The sequence below is a fragment of the Adiantum capillus-veneris genome, chromosome 12 (genome assembly GCF_014529385.1).
Source record: "Adiantum capillus-veneris isolate H3 chromosome 12, ASM1452938v2, whole genome shotgun sequence".
NCBI lineage: Eukaryota > Viridiplantae > Streptophyta > Polypodiopsida > Polypodiales > Pteridaceae > Adiantum > Adiantum capillus-veneris.
In genome coordinates this window covers 80,911,246-80,926,926 of record NC_140942.1, presented here as the reverse complement: position 1 = coordinate 80,926,926, position 15,681 = coordinate 80,911,246, and the positions used below count along the sequence as shown (strand labels likewise).

General features: G+C 48.4%; 1 protein-coding gene across 2 annotated transcripts; it reads right to left on the bottom strand.

Moving 5' to 3' along the window:
• Positions 1-2,787: 2,787 nt before the first annotated feature.
• Positions 2,788-14,181, bottom strand: LOC147446022 (HVA22-like protein e). 2 transcript variants are annotated; one of them, XM_086525346.1, is made up of 7 exons: positions 13,958-14,181; positions 4,585-4,611; positions 4,361-4,483; positions 3,543-3,686; positions 3,449-3,475; positions 3,256-3,319; positions 2,788-3,178 (listed from the first exon to the last, which is right to left on the bottom strand). In XM_086525346.1, exons 1-7 carry the CDS (start codon positions 14,005-14,007, stop codon positions 3,101-3,103), a joined length of 513 nt encoding a protein of 170 aa, XP_086381472.1. In that variant the 5' UTR covers positions 14,008-14,181; the 3' UTR covers positions 2,788-3,100. The 2 variants fall into 2 exon arrangements, with proteins under 2 accessions (XP_086381472.1, XP_086381471.1); XM_086525345.1 differs by lacking the exon at positions 13,958-14,181 and adding an exon at positions 5,790-5,830 and having other exon boundaries at positions 2,788-3,319; positions 3,449-3,686.
• Positions 14,182-15,681: the final 1,500 nt, after the last annotated feature.

Genomic DNA, 15,681 nt, shown 5'->3' with positions numbered 1-15,681 from the left:
CACAAACAAAGTGGATGAACACTGTGAATGAAGGTGCTGAGACTGAGAGATAGAGGGAGAAAAATACGACACCAGAATGTTGTCAAAACCCTCCTCCGAAGGGCCCACTCTCTATGGCGCTTATAATTGCACAAATCTCTACAATGCTTGGACTTGCCGACGATGTCGACGACGATGAGACGGGCTGAAATCTGAAAATGCTAATGGCTGAAATCTGCAAATCTTTATCTACTGAATTCTGACTCTATGTCGGTGACTATGTCGATGGCAACGATACGACGACGACGCGCTGAAAACGCAGATGCTGAAATCTGCATTTTTCGGGCTGAATCTGTAAACCTTGCGGAATTTGACCATGCGACGAGGAACTGCTGCGGACAGGTGAGATCTGCGAGGTTCGAGGGTTCTACTGTGGAGTCTGACCGCTGAAAACTGAAAACGCTGATGCTTGTGGGGATTCCGTCGCAAAGATCTACAAAAATGATAGGACTGAAAAATTGTCCTACTGCTGCCGGTTGTCCTGCAAATGCAAAACGCTAGGCTTCTTGATCTGTCTTGCTGCTGCCGGGGCTGGTCTGCAATGCACAAAATGCCATGCTGTCTGTGGATGGAAACGCTAGGTCCTTGCAGATGCAAAAACGCTAGCTCTGCAGATGTGGGGGGTCTTGCTGAGAAGGTGCCTGTTGAGCAAGGTGCTCCTGCTGCCTCTTCTGCCGGAAAGTGCTAGCGCTAGGTTTGCTTATATATTCACTTGGTCAAATTGCCCTACCCAGATCCCAACAAAAGTCACTTAAAAATAATAAGTGAAAAATGTCAAAAATAGGGAAAATAGGTCTATGCACTGTAAAAATGCTCATGATGGAAATATGATGATCATGTTGTGTGCAACTAGAGGATATGCATCTAATCTAAGTGCCTGGGCATGCACGGTCTGCAAACAGACTCACAAAAATGCCAGATCATTTCCTATTCTAGACTGACTTCACTGACTGAATCCTATCATGGTCATGCTGTAGTTTGCCCACGGACACACAAGGCTGGATGTTTCACGTGACACCCAACCACCCGGCTCTGCACCATCGTCCTCCATTCCCCTTTGAGCACTACCCTGACCTCCAGCCCTTGCCATCGAGTTCACCAGGTCGTCCACCCTCAGCACTAAAGGGCACGGATTAATTAACGAAGTAAGAGAGGTGGGATCGACGGCAGAGAACTCGGGATACAAAAGCAGAGACGTTGTGGGGCATACGATTTCACTTACAGGCAAGGTAGGACATAAATAAGTAAACTTGGACAGCCAGACCCACGTTTACTTATTTATGTATTTGTAAACTTAAACATATTTCACAAACGTCACGCGGATGAGGTGGATAGCACAATTGCCTTGCACGCATGAGGTCGCGGGGTCAAATCCCGGAGCCGCGCTTGAGGGGCTCGTGAGTCATCATTTACTTTCCTTTTTCCCCAAACCCAAGGCGCCTCGAGAGGCGCACGATTTCACTTACACGTAAATTAGGACATAAATAAGTAAACTTGGACAGCCAGACCCATGTTTACTTATTTATGTATTTGTAAACTCAAAACATATTTCACAAACGTCACGCGGGTGAGGTGGATAGCACAATTGCCTTGAACGCATGAGGTCGCGGGGTCAAATCCCGGAGCCACGCCTGAGGGGTTCATGAGTCAACGTTTACTTTCCTTTTTCCCCAAACCCAAGGCGTCTCGAGATTCCCACTTTCGACCTCCACCGCCGCTCCCATCTCTCCCCATCCGTGCCCTTTAGTGTTGAGGGTCGTCCACCTGCTTGGTCGCCTCAACCGCAGCCCATTTAAATTTGGAAAACGCTTTCAAACATCATCTCTCCAGAACCGCAAGCTTTGGACTAGATCACGACACTTCATCATTTACTTGACAGAGTTCATCATATTCTCGACTGCTTTCGTGCCACATTGATTGCCCACTAACCTATATCTACCAATCAAAGTTTTTGCTCCCAAAAAAATAAACTTGTATTTTTCGCCAGCCAAAAAGGGAAGTCGACTCTGAGGCCTTTGCCCTTCGGGCAGGCCAAAAAACCAACCAAACACTAACGCCTTACCGTTTAAGGCCATAAAAACAAGCTCCTTATAATGCAAAATTTTTTTGAGCCATTGCTTTAAAACATTGCAGAAACCATTGGACGTTGATTCTGGTTAAAATTAGACAATCTTTGTAAATCATAGTACAAAAGATGTGTGGCAAGTATATATCACATGCCAAATATGCGAAAAACTACCTCTGGGCTCATGCTTTAATAAAGACTCGTGTTTGCTCAATTTTAATCTCAACTTTTTCGATCTTGCACATTATTTCTTTTTTCCTAAAATGGTCTTTTATCCTCCACGTGGAAAAGTCATGGTGTCATACCATGCCAGAACTGGCGTCGAAGTGAGTCGTCTGAATCCAGACTAAGCTACTAACTTTTTCCTTACTTGTCCTCGTGGGCCACAGTTTTATGCCTATTGATGGCATGTTTAAAGCAAAATTGAGGTCGGTCTGAAATGCTGAAAATTTCTGTATAACTCTCTGCGTTTTGAAGCTCACTCGTGACTCTTCTAATGATATCACTGACATTGTCATTGCCGTTGTCAGAATCAGTTTCATTACATTTGCCTGCTTCTCTATAACATAGGCCGCCACCTCGGGCAATGGCAAACACAAAACCCATTGGAAAATCGTTGCCTTGAGATCGAGCAAAATAGTCTGATTAAGCAGTCGCCAATAGTCACCAATAACAAGTCCACATCCCACAACTAATGCCCAAAATAAATCAACCAAAAGAAAACACAAATCAGAATTTGGTGACACTACACATTTTGATCTACATGGATTGAGGAGCTTCTCAACTAGGGGCACACATATACATACAAGAGGTGCTTGCTCTATAGAGGGCCACATGGTTGCAATGAATGCCAAGAGACAAAGGCCCTTGTCTGGTAAAACTAGTTCAGTAAGACAAGCCGGAGCCCATATGAAGGTGTTCACAGAATGTAGCCCCTCAAGTGACCACTGGCCATCCAAATACACTACTCTTTATTTGTTCTCTATACATCAGAAACTAAACTTCTGCTGTCCAGCAGCAGCTTGTTCTCCAGCTTGTAATTGGTTTGATTCTCCCAGACACAAGGTGTTTAACCTACTCCAATATAAGCCGAAGTTACACCTTTACACCCACTAACGTTTAAGTCATGAACCTTTCTTTGAAGTTTGTACCTCAGCAGCCATTATGCCTATTCTTTGTTGGTGATGCCTTATATTTGCGCGCTTCGTTTGTAGCCTGACACCCAAATGACAAAAGTGACAACATTAAACAGCACATTGAGAGAGCTTCACATCTTTTAACACACCTGCATAACATCAACATTCTTTGAGATTGCAACAGTATCAGTTTGATAAGAGAACTTACCGCTGCAATGACCTTGTCAAACGCATCCTGTCCATTGCTATCAATAAATTGTTTCACTGACGATTGAGCGCTCGGGCTCATCATTCGCTCTAACCGCTGCGACACAAGAACATCCCCACTACCCTGTCTGAAGAGCTTCTTTCTGACAAAATATTCATAGACATATGCAGCGCCATTGAATTGTGGCAACACCAACCAGCACACTGCAAAAAACTTAATTTTGCCCCAGAGAGGGATCCTGTTAAAGCAAAGAAATAAAGAGAACAGTCGGGCAACTTTTCAAAATCAGATTAACAATCTGGTTTAGCAGCTTAGTTATGTTTCAAAAGTACTTTTGAAAGCTTAAAGAAGGGAAAATTACCAAAATACCCCTGAAATTTGTGGAAATTCCCAAAATATTCCTTAACTTCCAAAAATTCCCTAGGTACCTACCTGTAATATTTTGCCAAAAATCCCTGAAGTGCCCTTATTTTTTTCCAAAATTCCGAAAATATCCCTTGCCAATCTCACAAACATCTCCAAAGATAATTTTTTGCAGCTCTTCATTGGAAGACTAGTTTTCTCTCAATAGAAGATGATCGAACTAGGATTTTAGATGGTACCATGGGCTCACAAGATGAAATGTTTCATCATACAAATGCGTCTGTTTGTGAGCTCAGTGGCAAATTTTATGTCTAAGGCAACTAAAGATAGAAATCCATTATAAAAGGAAATTAACTATGCAAAAATTGGAATAAAATCCATCCATAACTGGTACAAAGGTAATTTGGAATTTATTTAATTTGAGGGGTATTATCGGAAATTCAACAAATGTCAAGGGCATTTCAGTAATTGTCCCATTAAAAAATTTAGCAGCAAAGCGAAAGTGAATCCCCAAAGAAAAGCTTTACACAAATATAAAATTTTCTTTACCAGTGAAATAGCTGCCAAAAAGACAACTCCACTAGGGTTACAAAAGAGTATAGAATCCAGTAAGTCAGCCACTGCTGGTCATCCAGCTTTGAAGGGCTTTCTATTGCCTTGATTGATGCATACCTGCAGACTATATTGATGAATAGCAATAAAAGATATTGAAAACAGGGCCTTACACAAGTGAAAGATCTTTTTAGCACGAAATAGATTGCCCCACCACTTACAATGGATAGAGCAGCATCACAATAGGCCTGTAAACAACACAAACCACATGGTCAATCCCCTAGTAAGAACTAATATGGGTTCGCTTGACAGCACACCTTAAGCACATACAGATTCCATGGTGGCTTGGCACCTCATTTTATAAAATTAGCCTTGAGAAGGACTATTTTTCAAGAAACCATGAATATAGAATATCATTGAGGTCCTATCACATAGAGAAACATTTGAGTAGACAAATTCCCCCAAAAAAATGCAAAATCAAAAATTTATGATTTTCTAAAAAGAGTAAAAAGCCACAAAACGGCCTTTTAAATTTGACAGGATCCACGCTTTTGAGGCTTTTAAAAAAATCAGTTTTTTTTCTAAAAATAGTATATGCATGGGTTCTCGTTGTATACGTCTCCAGAGTATATTTTTCAAGAAAGTTCTTTGCATAAATAGACAAAACAAAAAACAAGAATAAAACTCTGACAAACACAGCAGCAACTTCACTAAGCTTCCAAGCTATAAGAATTCTAGCGCAAATGACAAAAAAACTCAGCATCTTGGTCTTTGTTTCAATTTCTCTCATGCAACTTTAGGACCCTTCATAAAGCATCATCAACATAAAAGGAAAAACTCGACCCTTGTCACAATCTGACAAGTCCTCTCTTCTTTTAATGCTTTTTGGGTGCCACAGTATGATAGGTGGGAATGATTAGTTTGTGTGTGTTGTGAGAGCCAAAGGTGTTAAAAATGGATACTTTTTCTCAAAATACACATGTCCTTCAGCATCCTTGCTTTATGGTATGATAAGTGAAATAAGAGCTTCAAAGTGCATAATGGCGGTTACAATTCTCAAGATTTCCCCACCAACGGTGAAGCCTCCAAAGAGTCAATGAGCACCCAAAGCCCACACTTTCCTTCACACAACTTGATTTCATACACAGTAAAACACTCTTGCTTCCTCGCACGGGCTTCCTTTTCTCTCTCCCTAGCACCCGCGTTTTCTTTTTGACTTGCACCTTGTTCTGGGGAGGAAATGGTTCTTACACCCACAACATGTCGAAATTTAGGTAACCCTGATGTAATCTCAACTTCGCAAGATAGTCACATTCAGAAATCACAAGCAACCCATGTTGACGGATTAACCATCTAACAAAGGGGAGACCAGACAAAGGAGTTGGGCCCAAAAAAAAAAAATCAAACCCTTGCTTAGATGTATTACATGATTTTAAACTGCAGCCCAAGATCTAGCCCCTGTCATCCAAAGTTCTACTAAATTATTAACCTGCACAAACAATCAAACACCAATGCCTTCTGCAAAGTTGTAGTGTTCACTTTATAGAGAGCAATAAGAGAAACATGCTTTGTCATATTCTTGGAGGTGGCTCACAAAGAGAGACATCCTGATTCCTCCCAGAGCTTTTTGTGAGTACTCATCTTCTTCTCTCCAAGAAAGGCTCTCTTCCTCTCTTAACAATCATACATTCACAGATGCTAATCAAGTTGCACAAATTAAACAATTTTCAATGAGAGAAAAACTGGGAGAAGATTGTAAGTACACAAGCCAAAGATGAGAATATGAGGAGCCAATGCAAAGAACACAGAATCTTTAGTTAAGCTGCAGCTCATTTATGAAAGGTGTCATATAGCACAGAAGCATGAAGCTTAAAAAAGGTCCACTTATTCAAACAATAAAAGCGACTAATCGAAAACAGGGGCTTCAAAAATACTGTGTAAAACCCTCATCTGAAACAAGCCATGATCCTATGATGTCTTGTCTTGTGGACAATGCATATTTCATGCATTGTTAAAGCAACACTTCAGATGCATCATGTTCGAGCGCAACGGCATGCGTGCTCTTGCTCGCTTTGGGAGGTTATTAACAAGATTATACAGAAGAAGTTGAGAGGGGTAACATGCATATGTGAGGAATAGCACGAGCTCGTTACTGCTGTCACGCCCCCCCCCCCCCTCTCTCGCCATCACTGCCTTCCCCCCCTGCCCTCGCGCGCCCTGTGCCTCTCAGCCCCCCGCCTCACCCGCTGCCCCTCAGAGCGCCCCTGTGCTCGCAACCCCTCAGCGCGCCCCCCCCACCTCTCCCGCTGCCCGCTGCACCACCCAGCCCCGCCTGCTGCCCTTGCCGCTCAGCCCGTTTCCCCGCCCGCCTTTGCCCAGCCCGCCTGCTGCCTCTGCCGCTCAGCCCACTACCCCGCCCGCCACTCGCCCATCACGCCCGCTGCCTCTCCCGCTCAGCCCGCTACCCCGTTGCCACTGCCTTATCCGCATTGCGCCCCCCCCCCACCCCCCCCCCCCCCGCGCATCCGCCTTTGTTTCGTTTTTTCGCCTTCCTCCCCGAAGATTTCCTTCAGCTGGCATTGGCAGTACCCCCCTCCTGGGACAGTGCTCGTCAAGGTCGTTGACAGCGTTATCTCTCTTTCCTCCTTTCCGACACAGCAGTAGACACAGATGGAGGCTCCAGCTCTGCCACAGAGGGACTCGCCCGAAGCCCCCTCGCCCAACCCCGCTGAGCCCACCATTCGACTTGCTCTTTCACCGGCAGAGCAAGCGAGCCTAGCCGCTGAGGTAGAGCGCTTGCTGGCGACGTCGGTCATCTGCAAGATTCTCGGCACCCGACCTAGCAAAGGAGAGCTGCGCGACCTTCTCAAGGCCCGCCTTCTCGCAGAGGTGGGCAAGATCTTGGATGTCCAGATTCTCGGACGGGGGTACTACCAGATCGAGTTCGAGACCTCCGAGATGGCTTCCAAGGTCATAGCTATGAGTCCACTGGCCATCCGAACATCACGCGCCCACTTTCGACAGTGGAAACATGGTTTTGACCCAACTTCGGATGTGCTAGTAGAGGAGGCAGACATCCCCATCTCAGTCTGCTTTCCGGGTTTACGGAGGGAGTACCTACCACTTCTTTCCAGGATTGGCTCCGCCATCGGGACTGTCCTGGAGACACCTCGTACGGCAGCATCAGTAGCTACCAAGGAGGCTGGCTTCCCCTCAGTTCGAGTTTTGGTCAGAGATACCCACACACTCCCGAAGGTCATCCTTCTGCCTCGGGTGAGTGGGGGTTGGTTTTGATAGAGTTTGGAGTACTCGGGCCTCCCGAACCAGTGCTTCATTTGCAGACAGATGGGCCACCTAGCGAAGGCCTGTCCACGTAGGAGGCCACGACCTGCACCTCAGCCTCAGCCCCAGCCTGCAAAGGCTGGGCTGCAGCCAGAGCCAGCGGCACAGTGCACAGATTCAGAGCCACCCTCCGAGCCTGGGGCTCCAGCGGAGGAGGGGTGGCAGCAGGCCCGTGGCCGTCGACGCCAGGGGCCACAGCGACAGCCTGGCACTCAGAGTGGGCCTCAGGTGCCTACTCAGCAGCAGTGGGTTCCCACGGGGAACCGCTTTGGTCCTCTTGAGCAGGAGGAGCCCCCTACGCCAGCCTCCACCTCCACTTCACCCTCGCCAGCCGCCCCTCCTTCAGAGTTCCCCTCCTCCTCATCCTCCCCCCCCCGCCCTCGGCTCTCGTCCACCCCCACCTCGCCCCTCTACCTCTGTCGCCCCACCCCGCCCCTCTTCCCCTCCGCCCCCCCAGCTCCTCCCCCCCCTCCTGCTCCAGCTCCACAGTCGACTCAGGAGACTGGTCCCTCGCCGGCGGCTAGGAGATCTCTTGGCAGCGCCTTTGCCACGAGTCGCCTAGCGAGAGAGGGTCAGCCCTTCTTGCGGCCCCCTCTGCAGATTCAGACATCTTCCCTTGCAGCTATCCCTCGCGGTCTGACGAGCGTTGACCTTCGACGCTGCTGGGATTTCTTCGACTACGGGTACACTCGCTTTCTCGGCGATTCCGCAGCAGACTACGAGGCAGCCTGCTTCAGGGTCCATGCTTTGTTCCTCGCCGCTAGGGGGACAGAGGCCTTGGACTCAGCAGTTGGTTTCTCCTTCCCCCTCTGTGGTAGGGTCGAGACAGAGTGGTCCCTCGACTCAGTGTTGGGATGGTTGCATACACAGGTTCTCGAGTTCTCTCACCACATGGGAGAACTTGGAGTTACAGATTTGCTGCAGACTTTGTGGCCACTGGCCAAGTTTGCGGTGACACCCCCAGACTCAGCAGGATGTAGGCACATTGTGGTGTACTTTTTTGCTGATACGCAGTGTTTGCCTTGCTATGTATACATTCATGAGGACTCTTGGACAGAGGAGGTTGCTTTACGCACGGCTCGTTCAGCTTGGGCTTGGGCTAGGCACTCACTGCAGTCTCGCCTATCTAGAGGACGCTCGGATGCGGATTACTCCTCATCCAAGCCAGCCTCGAAGATAGCACGTCTTGCTGCTGCGACAGCATCTGTTCTCTCTCGCTCACCGTGAGGATCATCTCATGGAACGTGCAGGGACTAGGTGGGCCCCAGTTTCAGCGACAGCGGGGCCGATTGCGTCAGGAGCTTCAGCGTTGCCTTGTGGGAGGAGAGATTGATCTCCTTATGCTTCAGGAGCACCATCTGTGTGAGAGCCGCATTCGGCGATGTGGTCAGATTTTGCGTGGACGATATGATACCTTTTGGTCAACTGCTTTTGGACCTGGAGGCATCCAGGGTGGGGTATGTATGACTATTGCGGATTCATTGCAGCAGGCCATTGTGGGCAAAGGGATTATTGTGTCAGGCAGGGCTCAGTGGCTTACTATGCAGGTTCAGGGTCGTCTTGTGGGCTTCCTAAACATCTATGCGCCCAATGTGGCGAGTGCTCGTGCAGAGTTTTGGTCACAGATTGTTGAGTCCTTGCCGCAGGCCGACCATTGGTGTGTAGGAGGGGACTTCAACATGTTGGAGGACCCTTCTGACAGGATTGGAGGCAGCCATGCTACTATGCATGGCGTCGAGTTAGCAGCTTGGGAGAGGTTGTGTATGACTTTGAGGGTCTCGGATACATGGCAGCACTCTGGCTTTGTGAGGCCTCCAGACAGTCTTGCCTTCTCTAGATCGGACCGGAGAGTGGAAGGAGTGAATCTATCACTGATAGATCGCTTCTACACTAGTGACCACTTCAATGACTTGGGGGGATCAGTGGGCATCCTGGCAGGGACATCCTTCTCGGACCATGCACTAGTGATCCTCACAGTGGCAGACAGACAAAGGAGTGGGAGCACGATGCTTCGCATCCCAGAGCGGGTCTTGTTGGACTCAGCACTCAGAGAGAGGGTTGAGGCTCTCTGGACAGAGGGCATGGACAACCAGGTTCTACCTGCAGACAGAGTGGCCTTAGGCCTAGATCAGCTGAGCCACTTTTTTCTTCGGGAGTCTCTGGCTCGCCGGGCTGCAGCGAGAGAGGAGCAGCAGCGTCTCAGACGAGGCATTGCTTCACTACAGAGGATGCAGGAGCAGCATCCAGACAGTCCATGGTTGGAGGAGCAGTTACAACAGGCTCGACAGGAGCTTGCTAGCACAGAGGAGAGGCGTCGTGAGTTTGCCTTCCACCGACAGGCATCTCAGTGGACTCAGGTGGGTGACAGAGTGAATGGGGCTTTTTTGAGACAGTGGGACCTCGGCACTCGCATGCCAAGGTCAATCATTTGAGGAGACCCGATGGGTCAGTTGCTTGTGAGCCCGCGGATATGCGTGCAGTTGCTACTGACTTTTACCGTGAGTTACTGTTAGCTGAGCCCCAGACAGAGCAGCAGGATGCATGTAGGGAGCAGGTTTGGGGACAGATGCCTTGTCTTGTGACAGAGGAGATGCGCCAGAGGCTAGAGATGCCACTTCAGCTTGAGAAGCTGCACACGGCTCTTAGGGCCCTCCCTCGTGGTAGCTGTCCAGGTGAGGATGGGCTGACTCCCAGCTTTTTCTTGGAGTACTGGGACCTGCTTGGCCCAGATCTTTGTAGTGCCTTTCAATACATTTTGCACACAGGAGTGATGCCTAATAGCATGAGTGAGGGCCTGATCTACCTCATCCCAAAGGAGGGTGGCTCCTTGGATGAGATTCGACAGTGGCACCCCATCACCATCCTCAACTCAGCCTACAAAATTCTTGCCAAGGCTCTGAGTTTGAGGATTCAGCCACTTTTGGAGAGCCTTATACATGGGACCCAAACAGGTTTTGTCAAGGAACGCAGTATCCTTGACAACATCTTCACTTTCTGGGAGGCTTCTGCCCTGGCACGGCTCCGTGGGGAGGACCTTGTGATTCTTCTTCTCGATTTTGAGAAGGCATACGACAAAGTTGACTGGGACTTTCTTGAGGGCACTCTACGCAGGATGGGCTTCTCAGATGCTTGAATCAGAGGGGTGTCAGCCTTGTACGGACAGGCTCGCAGTCAGGTGCTTTTGGCAGGAGGTAGAGGTGAGCGCTTCATGCTCACACGCTCGGTCAGACAAGGTTGTCCTCTTGCCCCCTTTCTCTTTCTGTTCTATGCGGAGGCGATGAGCAGATTTTTGGTGTCACAGCAGGTTGGTCTACGGGGCTTAGCACTCCCTATTCGGGGAGATGAGCTACTGGACGCTGAGTTTGCCGATGACTCAGCCCTGTACTTAGAGGGTCAGGAGGCCAATCTACACAGATGTGAGCAAGGCTTTGGAGACCTTCTGTTGTGCATCGGGCGCACTGATCAACTGGAGAAAGACAGTGGCTTTCTCGGTTGGTAGTGCTCCTGTGCCAGATTGGATGCCAAGCGAGGGTTTCAGGTGGATTCCCCCAGGGACTGCAGTTCGGTACTTGGGTTGTCAGGTTGGTTTGGACTTGTCCCCCGAGCAGCAGATTGCTTCTCTTCTCCTGTCCATCACGAGAAAGCTCTTACATTGGAGCTCAGCACGACTTTCGCTGGCGGGTAGAGTAGTAGTTGCCAACCAGGTGTTGTTGGAGACTATGTGGTACATCACTTCTTGCTGGATCTTCTCGAGTTGTTGTATCAGCCAGGTAGAGAGGCTGATCGGGAACTTCCTTTGGTCAGGTCGTGACACTCAGATTGCCCGAGCCAAGGTGGCTTGGTCGGTCATCACACTTCCTTGTTCTCAGGGAGGGCTTGGGATCATTGATCCAGCACAGCAAAGCAGAGCCCTTCTTGGGAAGTTCGTAGTCAGAGGACTTCTTCCAGGAGAGGAGCCCTGGAAGGAGTTCTTGCTGCACAGGCTTCGTGCCAGGGTGCCTCAGTCACGAGGCCCTTGGCAACCTTCAACCAGATGGATCTTTACAAAGTTGCGCCGAGTTGGTTTGAGCAAGAGACTGGAGGACCGCTTCGCTGTGAGTTTGCTTCGATCTTGGGAGCTCTTACAGCGTGGCCTGGAGCAGAGACAGCCGACGTGCATGGAGGAGCGCCTACGGCAGCCCCTCGTCTGGAACCCCATGGTTAGCACTCAGAGAGGCCACTTGGTTGGTAGTCGGCCTCATGTTTCTTGGGGTCCCATGGCAACAGGTCCAGCGCGCTCTCTAGGTGACTGGCTAGAGTTCAAAGGTTTGTCAAAGGAGGTGCAGGGTTTCCAGCTACAGGGCATGAGAGGGGTGCAGAGCATGTGTCAGGACATCACAGAGTCAGTTCCAGCTGAGTGGCTCACGCCTCTCGAGCCAGTAGCACCTCGATGGATGGGAGCCTTCACACGACTGGAGGTTCTCATTTCAGTCAAGGCCTGCTCAGAGTCTGTCTCAACCCTGTTCTTCGAGCTTCAGGGTGGGGGACGACTACAGCGAGTTGCAGTAGAGGCCCCGCAGGTAGCAGAGTGCTGTTTTCAGAGGATCCAAGTAGTGGGCATCTGTGGGAGGACCTTCATCATAGACCCTGACCCAGCAGTTCTTGAGACAGGACACTAGAGGCTATGGGCTTGGGAGTGTTGTCCGCTGGCACGAGTACAGTGGGATCCTGGTGAGTGGCTATGGAGGGACCCCTTCTCTTCTGCAGACCACCCAGGAGTCCCTTTCTTTCAGTACACTGTTCAACTGGGATGTCATATACTAGCAGCACAGAGAGAGGCCCTCCCCGCTACAGCATGTCATTGGCAGGAGGAGGGTCTCACAGTCAAGTTCTTGGCAGACTTTTGGGAGAGGTTGTGGGACTCCAGACAGCCGAGGCGAGTCACCTTGTTTCAGTGGTTGGTCGCACATAGAGCCACAGCAGTAAAAAGTTGGCTGGTGCATAGTGGTCTCTCTGCCACATGTGCAGCTTGTGACCATTTGGTGGAGAGTCAGCGTCACTGTCTTTGGGACTGTCACTGTCAGCTTACTCCACAGGAGTGGTGCAGTGAGAGAGAGGAGTGTTGGGAGCTTATCAGTGACCTGACACTTTGGTTCATCTGACGGGCCCGCTGGTTCCGCATCTTTGAGGCTCGCCCTGTGCCACCAGCAGAGACTGTTCATGACTTTTGGCTAGAGCTGATCCCTACTCTCAGAGGACAGCTTGAGGGACTACAGGGCAGCTCCGACCGCATGCGGGAGCGCCGCGAGGCTTTCCTCCGACTCTGGCGCCCTGGGCCTTTCTACACCATAGTCCAGGGGGTGCTCAGATGCCACTACTGTCCACCTGTGTGGCTCTTCCCTCCTCTCATCTCTTGATTTAGCCTCATTGTATATATGATGTTTTTTCATTGGGAGAGTCTCCCCATCATGCTTGTTGTAGCCCTCTCTTGCAGAGGTGGTTGTAGCCCTATGGGCAGTTTTCATTAACTAATAGAAGGATCTTTTTCTCGGGAAAAAAAAAAAGAAGTTGAGAGAAGCTATGTATTAAGGCCCCTCCTTGTGAAGAAAACACAAAAAGTGACTGGGCGTCCCTCAGAGAGAAGAGAGAATAATCACAAGGAAAAAAAAAAATCAACAGAGATGATAGCAAAAGAGGATAGAAGAGAGAATAATCACAAGGGAAAAAAAAAATCAACAGAGATGATGGCAAAAGAGGATAGAAGTAATAATAAGACTCTCCTGCTCACTAAATATCTAGCTAGTTTTATACACCCTCAACACATGAGAGTGCACACACACATAAGCTGCACACACAAAATATGTTAGTCCACTTCAAATGTTTGCTGCTCTTCCGAATTTGCACGTTCTCCATGCCTCAAACTCATGCAAGACATCTCGTGACTGTGAACCATCAATTAACTATTTTAAAACTCTGCATCTCTTTTCTTTTTTTTTACTACAGCATCCCAAACTCAGATGTTGACTCACTCCCTATGCTTCCGGCCCCCATATGACAGTCTGAGTTTCGCTGCACTACTGAAGATTCACACATGCAATGAGAAGAATGGTGCGCACGCGCGCGCACACACACACATTAACATTCTCTACAGAACTAGGTACCTATCTTCAACAGTGCAGCAAGCTTCTAAAAGAAGAAGATCTGCTTGCCTAGGTACCCATCTTCAACAACATCCCAGCAAGCTTAGAAAAGAAGAAGATCTGCTGTGCTTACCCGCCAACAATGTCGAATTTCGTAAGGAAGGCACGAACCCACCAGCCCATTTGGAAGGCGGAAGCAGAGGCGTCTGCTCAGAGGCAGAGGGGTAATTGCTTGACAAAGAGCTTCCTCTGTGACAGGCAGTGGAGTTCTTCAGGAATGCAGGCAATTCGCTTTCGCTACAAACAATGTAAGAGCTGTTTGCTCAACACGAAGATGTACTGAGGCCTGGTCCCACCAGCTAATGGGATTCGGATGCGTGGCATCCTCTAATACCCGCCATTTGTCACTTCACCATTGGGCGTTATTAGTTTAAAATATGTTTTTGATTTTACAGTACATGGTACACAAGCTTTTTGACTCTTGTTGTACTTCAATGTTCACACATACGTCCGTCACTTCAATGTTCACACCTAGGTCCGTGTCCACACATTGGTCCCCACACTTAGTACCGTCACCCGTGGTGGTAGCATTTGAACTCACCACATGCCCTTCTCACCTTCAACAGTCCGAGTAGCCATGCCAAGTAGCTATGTCCTTTTAGCCAACCAAGTACATCAACACATTATAGACCCCAAGAGCACAAAGAATGGAGGCCATCAAATAGCCTCCAAATGAGACTCTACAAGTGAGCCACTTATATGTATACATATGTAAATTGTCAAGGCACCATAGAACTTAATAGCTAAAGAAAATGCATGGCCAGTCGAGTGGCATCTGCTCAACTTGCGTTATTGGAGGGCCTACCAAGGTGATAAACATTTTTAGGTCTTCTAATTTAATCAAGATTTCTAATCTAATCAAGGTGGTAGACATTTTTCAGCCTTCTTAGGCCATTTAGTCAAGACTTGAAGGTGATATAAATGCTTCGTTTTTTATTAAAAAATCATGTATCTATACTATTATAATAGGGGGAGGGATTCCCCCCCGCCCCCGACACGTGGTGACAGCTGCTCACCCGACGGTGTAGCCTGCAACGTCCGGGCAACACAATGACTCGCACAGAGAGAGAGAGAGAGAGAGAGAGAGAGAGAGAGAGAGAGAGAGAGAGAGAGAGAGAGAGAAGCGGCCGAAGGCTGCTGCCGTACTAGTGTAGATAAAAATTCACTTATATCCTCCTCACATGTGTTACAAACTGTGCAACACCTCTAGCAAACCCCTCACCATAGCAACTACAGTCACTCCGTACTTTGGTCTCAACACAAGAATTATTATCCAAGAATATGGACTTCACCATTCAACATGTGAGGGACTTGGCAACGAAGATTTGTAGCCTGTAGGTAGCTAGTGTCAAAAGAGGAGGCATAAGGGTAGGTACATTAATATACTCAACAAATCATCAACCAAATATCAATGTTCACCTAAGTGTGTTGCATTTAATATGAATTATTTCTACATTGAAAAAGTACACTTACTTTCAAACATAGAATTACCAATGTCAAATATGGGCGTGGGATCTCGATGCAAGATTATCGACATTGATTTGAAAAAATTTAGAGGATATTAAGAGCATGTGCACACGTTCCTTAGTGATCTCTCTCTCTCTCTCTCTCTCTCTCTCTCTCTCTCTCTCTCTCTCTCTCTCTCCACTTACTTGCATGTGTGTGTGTGTGTGTGTGTGGGTGTGGGTGTGGGTGTGGGTGTGTGGGATGGAGGAGTTGTCTACAGATAGCCAAAGACATAGAGGGTAGTGGACAGTTTGTTGCAAGAAGGTAGACCTTCCACTATTGTTGGTTGCA